This window comes from Passer montanus, unplaced genomic scaffold (assembly GCF_014805655.1).
Source record: "Passer montanus isolate IOZ18808 unplaced genomic scaffold, ASM1480565v1 scaffold9, whole genome shotgun sequence".
Lineage (NCBI taxonomy): Eukaryota > Metazoa > Chordata > Aves > Passeriformes > Passeridae > Passer > Passer montanus.
Genome location: NW_024374367.1, coordinates 10,728,600 through 10,746,926, shown reverse-complemented (window position 1 = coordinate 10,746,926; position 18,327 = coordinate 10,728,600). Strand labels below are relative to the sequence as shown.

At 43.1% G+C, this 18,327-nt stretch overlaps 1 protein-coding gene across 8 annotated transcripts in view; it reads left to right on the top strand.

Moving 5' to 3' along the window:
• The window catches only part of ADAMTS9 (ADAM metallopeptidase with thrombospondin type 1 motif 9), a 79,854-nt gene that overhangs the window by 47,562 nt on the left and 13,965 nt on the right, over positions 1 to 18,327 (top strand). For 5 of the 8 annotated variants that reach the window (XR_005630404.1, XM_039734078.1, XM_039734084.1 and 2 more), the window contains 2 exons: positions 10,134 to 10,301; positions 14,150 to 14,323. The exons of 1 other annotated variant lie outside the window; for it this stretch is intronic. Coding sequence is in view for 6 of the 7 variants with exons in the window: in XM_039734078.1 (XP_039590012.1) it covers positions 10,134 to 10,301; positions 14,150 to 14,323 (342 nt within the window). In the remaining variant the exon portion in view is untranslated. The remainder of the gene's footprint in view (positions 1 to 10,133; positions 10,302 to 14,149; positions 14,324 to 18,327) is intronic. 2 more of the 8 variants (XM_039734079.1, XM_039734080.1) reach the window with 2 other exon arrangements.

Below are 18,327 nucleotides of genomic sequence, written 5' to 3'. Positions count from 1 at the left end.
GACTGGCTTAGCATTACTCAAATTTCAGTGAAATGAGCACTATAAAATACATCCAAATTAAAGCAGAGAGAGTCTGAAGCACCCAACCTGCAGTCCTTGGGCAAAAATCCACTGGGATTTTATACAGTAAACAAGTGATCTTTATCTGGCTGGTTAAATCCAGGTTTGGAAGAGATAATTAAATGGATAAACAGATTGTATGTGTAAGTGATAATTTTACAACAAGAGACTGGTGAGATGTCTTGTCATTTTAATGTATGTTCAAAGAGGGCTAAGAGGAGGTGACACTTTTATTCCCTTGCTTATTTAAGAACATGTATTTACCCACTGCAGAATTGTACACCATGTGATAGACCTGACCTTCTTATTAAAACCATGCTTTAGAAAACGTGCACTGACTGTCACCAGAATACAGAGAGTGTTTTTTCTCCTCTGAATGCTTTATGGTATGAATGCAGATCTCCCTACACACTCTCAAATCCCGAGAGGAAATCTTGTCATCTTCTCCAGAATGAGGGAGGTGTTCCCAGCGAGAATTATCCATTGCTTCACTTAAAACCCAATGTTTGGTTTTAATAAATATACCCATATATATACCACATATATAAAATATAGGCATAACCTCCCTTAAAGCCCCTGTCTTGGAGCAGATTTGCTCTGTGCAATAATCTTTGATATTTTGAGTTTGCTTTAATGTCCAGCTGTATCCTGATACAATTTAGGAATAATGCTGAATTACCTTGTTGTGGGCTTCTCTTTCTTTCTGAGTTAGGAAATGGTCACAGATAAGGTAAAAACAATTCTATCTCACAGCACCCTGTTTCAGTTGGGTGAGTCATTTGGGTTTCACTGCACAGGGCAATGATCATTTGACTTGACACTCTGGAAAATGGGTGGGTGAGGTTTAGATTTATTTGGGGTTTGTTTGGGTTTTTTTCCAAAAAAGTATTATAATTTTAAAAGTAGTCTGCCTTGTCAGGTACTTGTCAATCTTGGGTATCTGAAGTTCAAGCTGCTGGTGCAGTGGTTGTGTAGCCCTCAGTGCTTCCCAGCTCTGTATCCTGTAGGCAGAAGTGCTGGTATCAGAGTCTTTGAGGGCCTTTTGCTCTAATGAAGAATCAGAAGCTTACTGTCCAGTAATTAGAGCATTAACCAGCTGAGTTCTAAGCTCTCTCATTGTGGATGTGAGTTCAGGTGTGGGCTAGAACAGCATTGGTTTCCCTTGGCAGGAAGCTGGTGGCATTGATGGCTTTGCAGGGCTCTTTGGCTGCACACAGGGATAGAGCAGCAAAGGAGCTCTGAACTGGGAAGTGGAAGAACTGCCTGGCCAACATCTGTGTAGGCAGCTGGCACTCTGGAATTTTAATCTTAAAGTTGGTGTCAGTGGAAACTTTGGGTTATTTATATTTAATTCTTTGAAAGCCTCTACATGTTGTTTGCAAAAAGCCTTCCCTGTGCAGCTGGCTGAATATAGGCTGCTCAACAGCAATATTCTCTGTGTCATTGTTCTGATAATGTTCATAGCAGGCAGGATGTCAGGTCTTGCTAAGGCAGAAGTGATAGCCAGGGACAGATTTGGTTGCAAGTGTATATAACTCTGCTGTCCCCTTCTTCTCCTCTGCAGAAAATGAATTTGCTGTGACAGCAGCATTGCTGAACTGCTCTTGGGGTTTTGTTTGAAGAGTCTCAGCCTGTTGCTCCTCTGAGGCAGTGGTGATGGATGCTCATGCATCCTCACCTCAGTGCTCACAGTTGGTGGCTCCAAGGCAATCACAGCTGAGCAAAGCCAGTGGTACCCAGCTGCCCAGTAGGGTCACCTCATTTTTTTCATCTCTTTTTACCCTAAAATCTCCAATTTTTGTTTTCCTTTCCATTTTTATTTTTTGCCTATTATCACCTCCTTCTGTTTCTACTTAAAAAAGGAGAACTATGTACTAGGTATACTTTTGTAATCAGCTGTCTCCTCTTTGGTGGTGTTGATGCTCCATTTGTTTTCCTTTCCATTTTTATTTTTTGCCTATTATCACCATCTTTCATTACTCCTTCTGTTTCTGTTTGAAAAAGGAGAACTGTGTAAGTATACTTTTGTAATCAGTTCTCAGTCTCCTCTTTGGTGGTGTTGATGCTCCGTTAGCAGGAAAACAACCATGGAAGCCCATCAGCTACACCCTGCAGGTGAGGGACCACCCTGGGGCACTGTGTGCTTGACACTGAGCCAGCACCTTAGTAATTCCTGGACCAACTCCTCACAGGACTGATTTCCTGCAACTTAAAGCTCAGCTCTTGCAATCCACTCTCCTCCTTGCAAGCCCCCATTGGTCTTTACACCCCTCATGACCTTTTAGTGTGATGGAGAAGTAAAAGGACTGGTCAGCAATGTCCCTTCTGACCTCCCGAATCTGGTGACTAAATGCAGGACAAGGACGAGGGAAAGGAGCTGCAGAGAATCTCATCTGCTGTCCTTAAACAGCCTCTCCTGTTGTCACTGCCAGGACAGGCAGGAGCTGGACCAGTGTTTAGACTCACAAAGGTTATTTTCAGATATCTTTAGAATCTTCTCATCCCTTTGCCCCCAGACAGTGCATCTTCTCCCCAAGTTCCTCAGTGTGCTTTCCCACTCAGAGCAGTCTCTTTCCTCCCACAGTGCAGTGGCTATTTGGCTGCATTTGGCATGCCTCTGTGGTTGCCTTTTTACACCTCCTCCCTTACACATTTTCTCAATGAAATAGTCATTTTCTAGGCCTAAACTCAAACACGAAGTGGTGAGGCTGCTGTTCAGCAATGGCTGGCTTCAGTCCTGGAGTTATGGGTGGCCCATCCCTGGCTGCAGATCTCCTGCACATCTGCACATGCCCACACAGGAGAAATAAAGCAATAAATAAAAGGACAATTGCTTGGAATATTTGTCTCCCAAAGCACTGGCTCTGAGTACAGGAATGCATTAGACTGCAAGGGACACATTAAAGCAGTAACACACTTTCAGGGATGAGCTGTGAAATGCAGCATCTTCAGGCAGATCCCTGAGCTGGGTTTTGGGAGGTCTGCCTGCAGTTTTGCTTATTTTCCAGATTCACACTCTATATTCCACAATGCAATCCTTGCTGTTGCTCAGATCCTAGGGATTTAAAAACAAGGATGTATAACAATGAGGGACATTAAGCACAAAGACATTTACTGTGCTTCTAACTTTCCCAGTGAATGATTTGTGCAGTTATTAAGAAAAAAATGGTGTACTCAGTCCTGTTCCAAAGACACTTAAAGCTCTATTCATATTTTAATTTTACTAGCTCACAGGGGAGGTGAGTGAGCCAGCAGCATGGCTGAAAATCTGTCTGATGCCCAAGACCATGTACAGGTTGACAATATTTATCCCTAGTGCATTAAGCCAAAATTCTTTTTTATAAAGTGGGGGAGCAAGCAGCAGCCCAGTGCTCTTACAACCCCCCAGTGTGATGCACACCTGTGAAGCAGGGCTGACATTTCTTGGAGAGCTCTTTGCTTTGTGTTTTACTCCATCCAACACAGAGAAATCCTATTCTGGAACAGAATATCTAAATGGCATTGTAGTACCACTGTTCACTGGAAATATGAAGTGTCAGTTAGCTGAGGCACCTTGCTGCTTCAATTGGTACTCTCCTAGGAGCGCCACAGCGTGGAAAATAGGCTTCATCAGTACCTTCCACATCCCACTGAACTGGTGTCCTTAGGTAGCTCACACATCTCCTCCTAATCTGAGGAAATGCCTCCCTCCCTGGAGAGACCTGCAGTGGCTCTATGGGGCTTTTTTTTGTTGTTCAAGGTAAATAGTGTGAGCAGGACAGGGACACAGCTTTTAGGAGAACTTTGTGTGCCCACAGCCCTCCTAATTTCTGTGCCTGGTGAAGTCTCTTGTAGTGTAAAAACAGGGCAGGGAAAAGAGGGGGAGAAGGTGCTGCTTACTGGGTGGATGCTACAGCAGAGGAGATGCATGGCTTCCTCTGCTGCAGTTATCTCTATTCTCATATATCTTGTGAGGTTTCCCAGCTTGGGGAAATTATTGTATTGACTTTGGCACCCAGGGCCTTAAATCTTGCAGGAGTTAAAGAACCCAAGAGCATCCTTTCCTCTGGGCAATTTGTGCTGGAGCAATGGGCTCCAGACACAGCAGCTCTTTCTTCCCCTGCAGCAACACATTAAATTGGACCCTTTTCCTATCTTTTTCCTGGGGGTTTTTTTTGGTGTTTTTTTGGTTGTGGTTTTTTTTGGGTTTTTTTTTTTTTTTGGGGGGGGGGGGGGGTGGGGTTTTTTTTTTTTTTTGTTTTTTTTTTTTTGGAGGGGGGGGGGGGTTGGGTTTTCCTTGTTTTTTTTTTAATATGTTATAAGACATCATCTGAGGCTACTCACCAGTCCCTGCAGCTGAGTTTGGTAGTAGAAAGGTGAAGATGTAGTGATTTTTTTTAGAAGATTTCTCCCTTTTGCAGTAATGACTTGGGAAGCTCTTGTGCCTCTGGAGAATGGAGACCTTGTGGGCATGGCAGAGACAGGGCAGGCCAGCATGGAAGTTCCCTCTTGCCCATGCCCAGGGCAATGAGGGCTCCTTGGGAATACTGGGGCAAAGCCTGCTCCTGTTCAGACTGGGCACTGTGCTCCAGCTCCAAGAGGCCTCCTCAGAACACTTCCACAGGGGCTCTGGATAATGCTCACAAACACATTCAGACTATACATTCCAAAATCCCTAATGTTCATGCCTTTTTTTCAATCACCTCATTTCTCTGAGGAATCAGTTTGGATGAAACATTTCTAAAGCCTCTTTCAAAACTGCAGTGCAGTGCTTTGGTGTGTTTTGTTCAGGTCTCTGGTCCATTTGCCCTCCCTTAAATGTAGAGATCCCTCTTCCTTTTAAATGTACAAAAATCACATGTACTTTTTGTCCATGCACCAGCTAAAATTACCATGACCATACACGCTCAGCACCCTTGTGTCTTAAGTCATGGCTCCTTAGTTTGTGAGGAAAGGAAGGCCAAGCTGGGTGACTCCTGCCCTGCTTGTATCCCCACCCAGCTTTAGGAATTTCTCACCATGCCACTGCAGTTGGGCACAAGACCATGATAAAAACACATTGGTCGGAGAAACAGGGCTTCAGAGCAGCAATAAACATTTCCTAAACATCTCCTAAAGTGTTTCAGCCTTGCTTTCAGCCTGTCTCACTGAAGCCAAGGGGATTACCTGCTGAAACACCTTGCTGTTGTGAAGCCACAGAGCCCCTGTTGCTGAACAGCTCACAAAGGTTGAAACATTTTAAGATTCCTGGTGAAGGTTCAGCTGGTGAGGAAGGATCCAGGCTTTCATTGGTGATGTGTCTGTTGATGTCCTTTGTGCTCAGAGATTTCAGAGGTACAGAAGTCACCAGGATATGGTTTCAGTATCTGACAACAGCAGTGGTGGTGGTAGTAAAAGCTGATACAGACTAATAGGCTGCTGAAAGATAGCTGTGAGGGTACATTGTTGGGTTTGCTTGTAGTTGGAGAAGTTTGCTGGCATCCAGGAACACAGCCCTCTTGGAAAATGGGTGTAAAGCATTGGAGGGCTCTGTTGCTTTTCTGCTTTATTTCATGCAACACATTTTGTCTCAGATTGTTGGAAAGGATGAACCAGGGCTTACTTACAGCTGCTGACTTTCTGTAAAATCCTTAATGTGGGGCAGTCTAAATCTACAAGGATTGATTTTAATTTCCTCTGAAAAGTTGCTCCTGGCAGAATCTGATAAAGCCATTTTCAGTCTAATCCTTCCCAGCCCTGCCCTTGCTGAGCTATCATTCCTATCTTTGGGAATTCATTGGGTGATCTCCACAGCTTGCATTCATTGTCTTAAATACCTCCCAAGTCGTTGTCTGCTGATGCACGGTGGGTCTGAAAAGTGGTCTGACAGCATTTTCTGCAACTTTTCGCTTCTGGGGGACACTGTTCCCAGGTTCTTGCTTGGGATATGCCCTTCTGCCCTTTGTGGAGCTGCCCCTTCGATGCACAAAGCTTACAAGGAGCAGTGGTTCCATTTCTTCTTGAGTGCTCTGTTGTGCCTTTTTCTTGCCAAAATCTGTTCATTTGTGCCCAGGGCTCTTGAGTCCTCTTGATGCTGAACTGACCCCACTCCCAGAAATTCACCAGAAATTTTGTACAAAATTTTAAGAGATTTTGAACATATTCTGGTTTTCTTCCTGCTGCCAGCCCTATGCATCAAGTAGCAGCCTTTCTATTTTAGAGAGGTCTTAATGAACAAGATGTACCCTCATCTCCCAAGCTATGAGATCAGGAGATGCAGAAGGGGCTATTTTAAAGCAATTTGCACACACTTGGTGAAAACAGAATGATCATCTCCTAAACTCTGAAACAGAAAACAATTTTTTTGTGGGCACAAAAACACAAGCAGAGCAGAGCAAGTCATTGCAGATGTTTAGCATTGCATTCTGACCTTTAGGGAAACAGTTGATATGGAAATAGTTCTGCTGTATTTATTTAAACCTTTTTTCTTGAATTTATTTAAACTAGGCAGCATATTTATTTGAAAATATCAGCAGCATGCCAGTCTCCAGTTCTTGGCATGTTAACAACACTAATCATGCAATAAACATAAAGCCCTTAAATCTGTGCTAAGTGCTTTGATCCTAATGCTCTTAGGAAAGTTCTTTTGTTACTGTTCTCCCCGTAAAGTGCCAGGTGCAACTCTGGTGGGTTTGGGAGATAATAATGATAATAACAAGGGCAAGGTTTGCTAGAGTTTTAGAGTGATGGCTATAGCTGATTTTTCAAAATACTGTTTCTCTATTATTTTATGCACCGCAAACTTTTTGGTGTTTTTTTACAGAAACATAACAATTTGTTGTTTTCACACCCTCCTCCATGCGTGGCTGTCCTCCCAGGTTCATCCAGGGGTGCTATTTGCTGTTGTGCCTCAGTCACAGGCTGTAAACAGCCTTTCAGGGCAGCGTTTTCCCACACTTAAGTGGAAGGCAAGTTGACCACAGGCATGCCCAAGTGCATGTGATCCTTGACTCTAGGAAGCTGATTAGTGAAAAAATTCCATTCCTAGTACCTGGCTACACCTTCAGGGCTGGCCCAGAGGTGCTTAAAACCGGTAGAGGCTTTTCTGTTGACTCAGAAAACCTTGGATAAGGTGAGGTTGTTATTCCAGAGAGCCACCATCTGCCCCCAGTACTTGGAAGCATTTTCTATAGGGGGGGGGGCGGTGTGGGGAAAAAGTTCAAGAAAAAGAGGAATGTGAAGACAGTGATTTTGCCAAATGTTTTGAGGAAGACAAAGTCAAAGCTTACCTCATTGTGGTACTGCTATTGGTAGGTACCATAAGCAGGCAGCATTTGCAGCCACGAAGAATCCTGTTAATGAAATGCAAAGTTTATCCAGGGTCCACAATAATTGATGAGGCTGATGGTGGTAGTTGGGTGTAGCACTTCCCGGACTCACATGGTGTTGAGATGCAGCCCACTATTAAATTATGCTTTGCATGTGGCTCACATATGCTTAAAATCTATGTGCCAGATAAAAGTTGAATACCTGAGATGAATTAGATGGCAGTTATTAAGTAGACTCTTTGCAAAGGAATTTTCAGTCTCTGATACTTGGTTAAATTAGATTATTCAACCTTTCTTTTCTGTCACTGCAAATGAGATCATAACTCAAATGTGCATGAAAGCAAACGGGTGGTTTAGATCTGAAAATGCACAGCTGCCTAAATTTGATTTATATTAAAGGCAGACATAGAAATGATTCATTCCAGCATCTTGGGAATTACATTTAAGTATTAAAAAAATTAAGCAAATTATGCCTCAACCTCTGAGTGCACCGAGGTTTGCACGCAGACTTGTTTGATCATGGGATCACGAGATAAATGTCAGAATCAGGCTCCATGCCAAAGTTAAGCATTCTGTAGGGGAGTCATAACTTTGGAAATAACTAGGACCAAATTGTGTGTGAGATCAAGTATTTGTCAACCAGCTTCAGGTCCCAGAAAGGTGCTTGCATTGTTGCACAGTGTGGTTAGTCTTACTTTAGGATAAGTAGTGGATCCCATATATTTTTTAAATTAAGGGTGCTCTGGGCTGTATTAGCTCAGGATGTGGGACATGAGAGAGTCCTGATCAATGCTGTAAATTTACTCTTTAACTTTGCCTGTCATAGTAAAGTGGCATAACCTGCGTGAACACCGTTTACCAAGGAACACTTGAATTTTTGTTTAAGCATCAGTGTTGGTGTTTAGTCCAAAGACAGTAAGTGGATGAAAATACTACAGGTTTAGAACTGGGTTTTGTAGGATGTGACATTTCTGTCTTGCTGCTGACTTTCGTTGCCTGGGGAGAGAAGTAGAGAGAATGAAAAAATTAACTTCTGATGAAAATTGAAGGCTTACAAAAATAGGGTAACATTAGCTTGATCTTTCTTCTCTTGATGCTAAAGAAAACGAGTGAAGTTTATGGATTTGGCTAACTCATGAAAGTTTTATTTTATTGCAAGGGACAGTGATCTTTCTTCTCTTGATGCTAAAGAAAATAAGTGGAATTTTATTTTATTGCAAGGGACATCATTTCTTCTGTTTTTTAGTGCAAGGTTGGATGTTGCTTGTTGGGTTTTTTGGCCTATCTTGATCTGGGTTCAGGAAAACTCAGAGGCTGCTATCCCTGTGCAGCCTCTCAGAGGAGCATCATTAATGGCTCTTAAAGCTGTTGATCAACAGGACCTCAGTGATCTTTTGTCAGTCTGTAGCACTCTTGCAGCAGGAAAACAGCCTTTTCCAGGGCACCATTTATACAAGCTTTTAAGCATTAATATCTGTTTTTTGGAGCTACATCCATTTCTCTCTACATTGGTCTGAACTTTTCCATTTAGAAACTGCTCTCTCGCTGATTTTGTTGTGGGCTGAATGAGCTGTAAGTAGGGCTGTAATATAAAATATTCACAGGTGTCAATGTATATGCCAATTTCTATTCTAGTTGCTCTTCCAGAGCTGCTATATATATCAATTTTTTAGGTTTCAAATGTATTTATAGGCTGGGAAGAGCTTAAGCTGTAATATATTTCTTGGGAAATATACTGATGGAGTGACTCCAGAATGAAGGTTGAAGCCTCATTTCTGCATGTTTTCTCCATTCTGAAAAGAAAGCAGAACATTTTATATGGAGAGATGGTTAGAACAGTGTGTTTGCCCTCAAGGATTAAGCCAGTATGCTTATGATGTAGCATGTAATGAAGAAATGGAAGCTGAGTCTCTGGGTGCATCATGCTGAGTAAGAGGCTTGTTCTACATGAAACTGTCATATTAAATTCGTGTCGTGATTCCAAACCCCTTTGATTCGTAAATCTTTGGAGGAGACTAATCTGAAATCAAAGTGAAATTGCTTGGGGTTTGCATGCCAGAAGTGGTCACATTTGAAAAAGTTCAGTGAACCTGCAGAGGGAGGTTGAAATTAGTTGCTTCACTACAAAGCTTGCAGCTAACATACCTGCTGGTTTGCTTTTTGCTTTGATTCTCCAGGCTCTGCCTTCTTGCCACCTTCTGAGTTGTTTTCAAAATGCATAAATCTTAAGGATGAACATGTCCTGGTTTCAGTCTGTTTAGTGAAGAAAAAAAGAAAAGTCAGACTACACTGATAAAACGAACACGAGCTTTTATACCAAGGACAAGGAAATGCTGCACTTTTCTGCCTTGTCCTTTGTGCAGTTATTTCCCTCTGTGAAGGTGCAGAGCACACTTTACCCTCCTGATTTACCAATATTTGACATCCCTTTGTACCAAGGTAAATGGAAATGGTTCCTTTCAAGTTCTTCTAAGTAGATACTGAGGGCTCCTGCCTTGATCCCTGTAAGATGACTCTGCTCCTTTGAAACAACTGGAGCAATGCCAGGAATCCAGGCTGTTATCCCTGCTGAATGTCAGCTGTATTCTCTATTTTGATACTGGCATTTCTGGGGGCTTTGACCATGAATATCACACGATATTAAGTGCCTGCACTCCCCTCAAGCTTTGTGTAGCCTGCTGGGGACCTGGGGAGGTGCTTTTTGGTCCAGCTAAAAGAAAATGCCCTGGGAAGCCATGGCCCCTGTATGAGTGTGCAAGCTGATCTGTTATTACTTTATATTTACAGTGTTCTGTCTCCTGTGGAAGGGGCCAAAAGCACCGCAGTGTGTACTGTTTGTCAAAGGAAGGCAGGCATGTAGAAGAAGAGAATTGTAAACACCTTGCTAAGCCCAACGTGCAAAAGAAATGCAGAGGGGGCAGATGTCCGAAGTGGAAAGCAGGAGATTGGGGCCAGGTGAGACATGTTGTGTACCTTTTTGCACCTTTTGGTATTCTTCCTCCATCAAATTGGTTAGAGCCTGGTTTTCCAATCACTTCTGTCCTCGTGAATTATTCAGGGATGAAGGTTTTGGGCCAGATCCTGGTGTAAAACAGTGCAGCTTCATGGACAGCAGTGGAGCAGCACAGATTTGTACCAGCTGAAAACTAGGCAGCTTGCTTTTAGTGTCTATCTGAAAGCAAATTCCTTGTTCTATATTTTAGGGTTTTTCTAGAAACATCATCAGTATATAATATTAAAGAGAATCTACTATTTATTCATGTTTTAATATAATTTAAATATCATATCCCAAGTAAAATCTTCCTTCGTTTTGAGAAATAAATTCATTGCTTGATTTTCCCGTGTTAAAAAGTCAGACAGTGATGCATAGAGCAGAGGCTGCTGAAAGTGAAAAAGTATTTTGAGTTATTAAACTTCTTGCTTGCTGAAAACATACCTTGAATCCTTTTTTCCTGCAAATAATGTCATTGTCATCACCTTGAATCTGCTACATCACATTTTTAACTCTGAGCCTTGCTTTCCCCTCTACCTCATTAGTGTGCTAATCAGAGGAATTATTGAAAATCCCAGACTAAATGAACTGTTAACTTGTAAAGCATCGTGTTCCCTTGCATTCTGTTTTCCCAGATTAGGTACAAAACACCCATTCTTGGGGTATTCCAGTTCCCTGAAAGCCAAACCATTAACATAGCTACAGGCACACATGCAAATGTTAGGACTAGGACAGCATGCTGTTGATTAATGTCCACTAATAAAAAGGACAATAAACCCATTAATGATCTGTGATTGTTTTCAGACTTGTATTAGTTTGGTTTTTTTTAATCCTTACCTTTGGATTCACAGCATTTGCCATTATGTGGGTGAGTCCTTTATTACCTTCAGGACTGAAACCTCAGTTTTATACAGGAGCCAGACTAAAATGAAATGCAAGGCCATTAGACAGTCTTGTGGTATCCAATTTGCACCTTATTTAAGTGACTACTCCTGAAAGCAATTTTTACTAATAATTGTAAACATAATAATGTAATGGTCTGTCAATTGCATTAAAATACACTAATACTAATTGGTAAAAGTGAGTGGTTTAAAATTCTCAGCTTTCCACTGCATCATGGATATTAATTTTATGCAACTTGAGAAAGAAACCCAAGTTAATAGGAGTATGAGGTGATTTATGGTCTAAGGTAATCTGTCATGAGCAGGCAATTAAGGAATATTTGTATGCTAATGATAAGGCTAAGAACAGGCTTTTCCAGGAGTAGCTCCTCCGGCCAGGTTCCTGATGCAGGATGTGCTCAGCCAGCCAGCATCCTGCTTGGGGAGAAAGTAAAGGGGTAGAAGCACTTATGCTACAATGTCAAATTGGGCTTTTCAAAGCCCTGTCAGATGCTGTGACATGGATCTCTGAGCCTCACTGGTGCTGGCAGCATTTTTTTTGCATGTGACAGATGAAGAGTTGGGAGTGCTGGTTCTGGGTCCCTTGTAAGGGGTGTTCAGGGCTTTGCCAGAGATTTCATGCCTTGGAACCAAGCTGGATTTAGGTGCTGAACTTCTGATTAAGAGCATGAAACAGACACAAGTTTGGTGCTCTGTATACACAGTAGATCAGGGTATAAACTGGGCATGAAAACTCCATGTGACTTTCTCTATCTCCAGTGACACTGTTGCAAATAGGAACCATGATCAGTTTCCACTTCGATATCCATAAAAACCCCTAACTTTTTGAAGGTCTGATTGTCTCAGAAAGTTAATCCCAAAGCTGAGCTGCTGTTCTCTTTCTCCTGAATAAACCAGCAAAAATCTGCATGAGAAATAAGGCAAGGTACTCCCACAAAAGTGCATCCTTGTGTCACTATATATACAGAGGACCCATTGCACATGCCTTTAGGTGCTGGAGGTTTTTCCTTCTGGAAAAGGAACTACTGAGAAAATGAAGATCAAAAAATACAGGAATGCTTAAAAATCAGTCTCAGTTGGACACTGGCTGTGCTGGTGCTCCAATCCTAGGTTTTTTTCTCATTGGATGTTTTGTATTCAGAACGTGGTTAGTTCTTTTCTAGATTGTTAAGAACCCACTTCCCTGGAGCAAAGCATTTTTGATATATCTCTAAAAAGGCTTTTTCTCCAAGTTTTAAGTGTGTTTATGTCTGCACTGAAATATCAGATTTAATGTGTTTGTTTCTCCTAAGTGGTGTCAATTATGGCCATTTACCTTTCATTTAACAAAAATACCAATATTTATTCTGCTGTCTGGTATTTGCATTCTTCAGCTACAGTCTGAAATCCAGCCCTATAGAAAAACACAGGCAGAGCATCAGGTAGAGTTTCTGGCACAGTCCAGGGACCATCCTCTGCCCAAACCCAGGTGTCACACACAGTGCAGCCCCCCGTGAAAAAGCCACAGTGTCACCTGTGCTCTTTTATCCATACCTGGGCTTTTAATGTTGGTGATAAATGCAACTCAAAAGATATCTTAGAGCATGGTAGGCATCCTGGTGTATTTGTTTCTCCAAGTTTGTGCCTTTATTCAGTTTAAGAGTCCCCTATGGAATGTGTAGGACAAAGAGCACTGTTAATCCCAGGGAAGCAACAGCATATGGGAAGCATTTGCATCAGTAGTGACAGAAATCCCACTGCTGCTTTCAAAAGCTACACAAAAATACTCCCACCCTCCTATGAATATCTGAAGCCAGACAAATAGTCATAGTCAGCTTTTCTCTGGTTTTCTTGGCTTTATGGGGCATTTGGACAGTAAAGCAAAGAGTATTATGGAGGAATACAGCAGAGGGAATTGCTTCCCAATTAGGCACCACTTAATTCTCTGCCTTAAGAAGGCTCATTTTAGTGGATCTTGCAGTAACAGGCTGTGAACTTATTGTCTTAGTTCCTGATATATTAATAAGTAATATTAATTGTTATAAATAACTAATAATCATTGTTAATTCAGCTGTGCCTTTAATACATACCTTTATTTTTTATGCACTTCCTTCTACAAATGCAAATTCTCTGTACTCCAAATCTGTATTGTATACTTTAAGGTCTAGCCAGGAGGAATCTGTTCCAGGGGAATATTAAGTACTGCTAAACATGTTAGTGTGCAGTCACAACATTAAGAAATGTTGCGTGAAAGAAAAAATAAGCTGTTAATAATATTGCAGTACAGATAATAATTTAAAGATGTCTGAGAAACATAAAAATTCAGGCATTTGTTGCTGTGCCTTGAAGTTGGGAGAAATGTGCCTACAGTGTAATGAAGGAAATGTGAAATGCAATTAATTTCAAAAAAACATTTGTTTTCAAAAACTAACTGTATTCCCTGCCTTGGTGCATGTGCATGTCTAGATGCATGCTGAAAGAAATCCCAGCTGTATCACACCTTTCCCTCTCTACAGCTACACACTTTCTTCTATACAATCCAAGTTTGCTTTTCATTAAAGCCCACCCTGTTTGTGGCATTTGATGTATTTTGAACTATTACTTTTTTGAACCAGTGCCTGAGAAGCAATACTCAGAGCAAATCTCTGAGCCTGCCCCGGGGTGGTTTAGCAGAGCTGCTATTTTGCAACAAAACCAGATTTTTCAATAAAAATCCTGTCCAGGAAGTCCTGACCCCACTGAAGCCACCGGCAAATATTCGCACTGGCTTCAGATTCCCGTTTTTCCCTTGCGCAATGAAAAGCCTCCCTTGGGAGTTGGATAGAGCATCGCTGCCCGTGCCGTGGAGCCCAGAGCAGAGCCCGAACCCCCTGAGCTTACCGTGGTGGCTGCCATGGGGGGCTGCACTCACCTTCTGTCCCTTCCTGCAGTGCTCCGTGTCCTGCGGCCGGGGCGTCCAGCGCCGCTCCGTGCAGTGCCACAGCGGCGGCCCGAAGGCGGCCGAGGAGGCCGAGTGTGACCCGGCCAGCCGGCCACCTCCACAGCGGGACTGTCACCTCCCCGCGTGCCCCAGGCACCGCTGGGCAGCCGGAGAATGGCAGGCGGTAAGCAGGGACCCCCCTTCCCCAGCCCGGGTCACGGCTCTGTGCGCTCAGGCGAGGCGCCATGCTGGAGGGTCGGGGTGTTTGGGCTGCAAAAAAAAAATAAAAAGAGGCAGAGGGAAGGTTCGTGCGTGGTGGCTGAAAGGGGGAGAGGAGAAATGCCTCTGTAGGGTTAATTTATTGCTTCTGCCCTGTGTTTGGCTGGGATCTATGCAAATACTGAGCAGGTCTTGGGAAGGGCGGATTTGGGTCTCTTCCAGGAGGCCCTGCTGCGCTGCTCCAGCCTGAGCCCTGTGCCTGGAGGAGTTAGGGAGCAGTGGGAATTCCCTCTTTCCTGCCCCATTACCCCAGCTCCATCTGACATCCCTATCCTGTCACTGAGCTCCTGGTCTTTGCTCTTTTATCAAACCACGAGCAGTGCTGAGATCAAGTCTTCTGTGGGAGATGATGCTTTTCTGTGTGACCAGGATCAGTTCCCATCAAAAACAGCTCGAGACTGAAACAGGGGATAAAGCTGCTGCTCCAGTGGTTTAGGGAGTGACTCCAACTCTCCTGCAGTGTGGGCATGAGTGGCCTCAAGGCTGGTGGGTGGTAGGAGGATGAGGGGATTCTGAGCAGGAGGAGCCCTCCTGTGCACTGCCAAGAGGGTGCTGTGTCAGCCCTCAAATGCACAGAAGTTTTTGGCAGAGGCAGTTCAGACCAGACACCAAAATGATTCCTTTCATTCTGTCTTTGTCCATTTCTAGCCCCTGCACATGGTACCTCAGCCTGACGGGAACAGAACACACAAGTTTATCTTCATTCCCCAATCCCAGCAGTGCTGGGAAGTTGGGTTTATAATCCTGTGTAACCCAGCCACGAGTGCAGGAGGCCAGAGGGGGCTGTGCCCTTTCCCAGCTGCTTCCCAGTATACAGGGAAGTGTGATGGGAAGCAGCAGGAGGCAAAGCCAGGCTGGTCACACAGTGGTACCAGATGGAAACATCCCAGCCAGAAAAGGAAATGTAGGAACAGCTGAGGAGGCTCCAGCAGCTTCATTGCAGTTTTAGTTTTAGTTTTACAGAGCCCATTAACTCCTTCAGGGAATAAATTTAAAGGCAGCAAAGGGGTCACCACAGCATGTAGTGCCAGTCCTTACCTAGTGCTGTACTCAGCCCTGAAAAGAAACAGCTCCTGCCCCATCCTTTCATAGAATCTTAGAATCATTAAGTTGGAAAAGACCTCCAAAATCATCAAGTCCAACTTTCAACCAAGTTTTGTCCTCTCTTTCTTATTTTTCCAACTTCTCAAAACAGTTTGGAGAGGCGCCTACCCCCACCCTTCCAAGCCCTCGATGGGATTCAAATCCTGATGTTTTCTGGAGTTTTCCAGGACTCCCCATTGCACTGGGCAAATTTTGAACATATTGTGGAGATTTGTTTTGTCCTCAAGGGAGCTTTACTAAGAGGATGGACTGAAGGTTTCCTCACCCTCATAAGTACTCATAAGTAACCATGAACAGGAAAATGAAGGAGCTGCCCAATGTGAGCTTGCCCCTTTGGCTGATTCCAAGCATTTCTTCCAAGCACTTCTTATTTTGTTCTGGTGTACACAGTGAAAAAAAAGAATAGCACCTCCCCCCCAGCCATAGGCAGTGTCCATGAGGAGGCACAGATTGCATTGGTATTCTCTGAGCAGGGAGCAGCAATGAACCCAAATTGACATGGAAGGCAGGATATAAATAACATCTCAGTGCTGTCTTGTTCTTGATTTCTAATCTTTAAAAGGAATCTCTCAAGAGGTTTTGGGTGTTTTTAATTGTTCCTTTTTGTTGTTGTTGTTTAGAAAAAAGTGTTGGTCTTGACAATGAGAAGGAATATGAAACTTACTGGAAACCATTTACTGCTCTGCTGGTGTATCACCATTAATCACCTGTTCTCAGTGCCCTCACCAGGGAGAAGAAAGTCAATAGAAAGAGCCTTGCTAATGTCAAAATAAAATTCAGACTAGAGTCACAGAGAAAAAGGAAAAATTGGGAGAAAGAAAGGTTTTTTTCTTTAATATGAGCCTCTGTGGAAGGACAATACATGGTTCTGGAAGCTGCCATGCAACTCCTGAATCTTTGACGTTTGTCTTTTGGGGAAAAATTGTGCCATCCTTGCCTGATTTGAATTGCAGAGTTACCCAAGGCATGTTTCAAGTGTTCATGGCATGAGGGGTACATTTCATCTCTGTGTCAGTTGTTATATAAAAAAAAGAAGAAAACAATCAATGCTTTTGCAAAGCAATGCCTTTGGGGTTATTTTAATTATTATTATTGCTCTTCTAAAGCAGTTTCAGAAGTGCTTGAAACAATCCTTAATTTGAACTGCCAGGAAAATAGTTCAGAATTTGGGAAATGAGGTAGAAGAGACAAATATTGTCAAATGCCTGACCTGTTTTCAGATTTTGCTATCAATAGCTGTTACAGCCTGGCCCCACTGTTTTGTGTGAGATTTAAATCAGTCTTGAACGTGAGAATTCATGCAAAATTTGTCACTGCATTAAAAGGAAAAATAGCCTTTCCATGCTAACTGAACTGTCTGCTTTCTACATGAATAATGTTTTATAACTTTGGAGTGGCTGATTGGAACCTCTGCAGTGTTTCTCTTTGACTTAGTTTATGATGGTCTCACTATCTTTGAGCCTCATTTAATATTTCAGGGGGATTCTTTTAATTACCAGTTACCCTTAAAAATACAAATAACCAAAGTTTCAGCTTTTGATGATGACAAAATGCACAGAGCTGGCTCAGGTTTATTTGGCCACACAACTGTTACTTGCAGACAAACCCAAATCAGGCTGGCCTGTGCTTGGGAGTGTTAGTCTTTCATCAGGAAATAATGGTTTTAAATAAGGATGGGCTTTTGATGTGATAGCTCTTCACTGCCAGTGTTAGAAGATGCCTTGATGGCATAGACATGGTTCACCCTCTTAAAGTGAAGCTTGAGCCAATGTACTTTGCAAATTTAGTCTGAAATATACATTAAGGAGATGAGACAAAATCAGGCTTGGTTCTTCCCACTCCTTTCAAGGTGCCTCCTTTGGCTGTGAGGGATCATGGAACGATTCACCCTGTATTGCTGACCCCCAGCTGGGCTGGGAAATGCCAAAGCAGAGAGGGGGGAAGCTTTGAGCATCCTGTGACCCCACTCCCACTGAGCAGGAAGGTCGGGGTTCAGGCTGCCCCACAAGGTGCCTGGAGAGCTGTCAGGGAAGCTCCCTGAAGATGGAGCTGTAGTGGTGCCACATTCACACACGGTGACCCCCTTTCAGTTTGTACTTATGTAATAGGGAGATAACCAGAGATGGGCAAATATAGCTCACTTTGTTTGCTTTCTGGGGAAATCACACTCCAGCAAATTCCTCCAACCCCTGTAGGATTGCCATGTTTCAGCACAGACCTAGAAGGAGCTTCCACTCCAAGGACTCAAAGCAAGAGAGTAAATAAGGTTGAAAGCACACAAAGCCCTTGGGGTCTTCTGGCAGACTGCAGATTTTGCAATGTTGACTGTTGCCTAAGAGCTCCTAAGTTATTCCTTTGGAATAAATGCTGCTTTGTGGAGCTGCCTCTCCTTCCCCATCCCTTTCCACTTTGCCCCAGTTTTAAATATTTACACCCAAAATGATGTTGTGCTCACTGCTGCTCTCCTGGCTTGCTGCTGCTGCCACAAACTGATCTGATTTTTCAATATTCTCAAATAATTTACAACCCTGGTTCTGACAGCCAATTACAGTAACAGGGCCATGACAGTGCCTGCATTTTGCAATTAGCTGAACCCACTAATAGCTTCCTAATTGTTGGCCAGCCAGGAGAACAGGAGCTGCTTCAGGGAGGCTAGAAATGATATTTGGAGGGTAAGACTCTAACTAGATTAAACTGGCACAGTGTTCCAAGCCTAGGTGACTTCAAGCAGTGTTTCTGTACAGATAGGGATGGTCTGATTGGATGTTTTATCCTTTTCATTAAGGGGAAGACATTTCCTACATG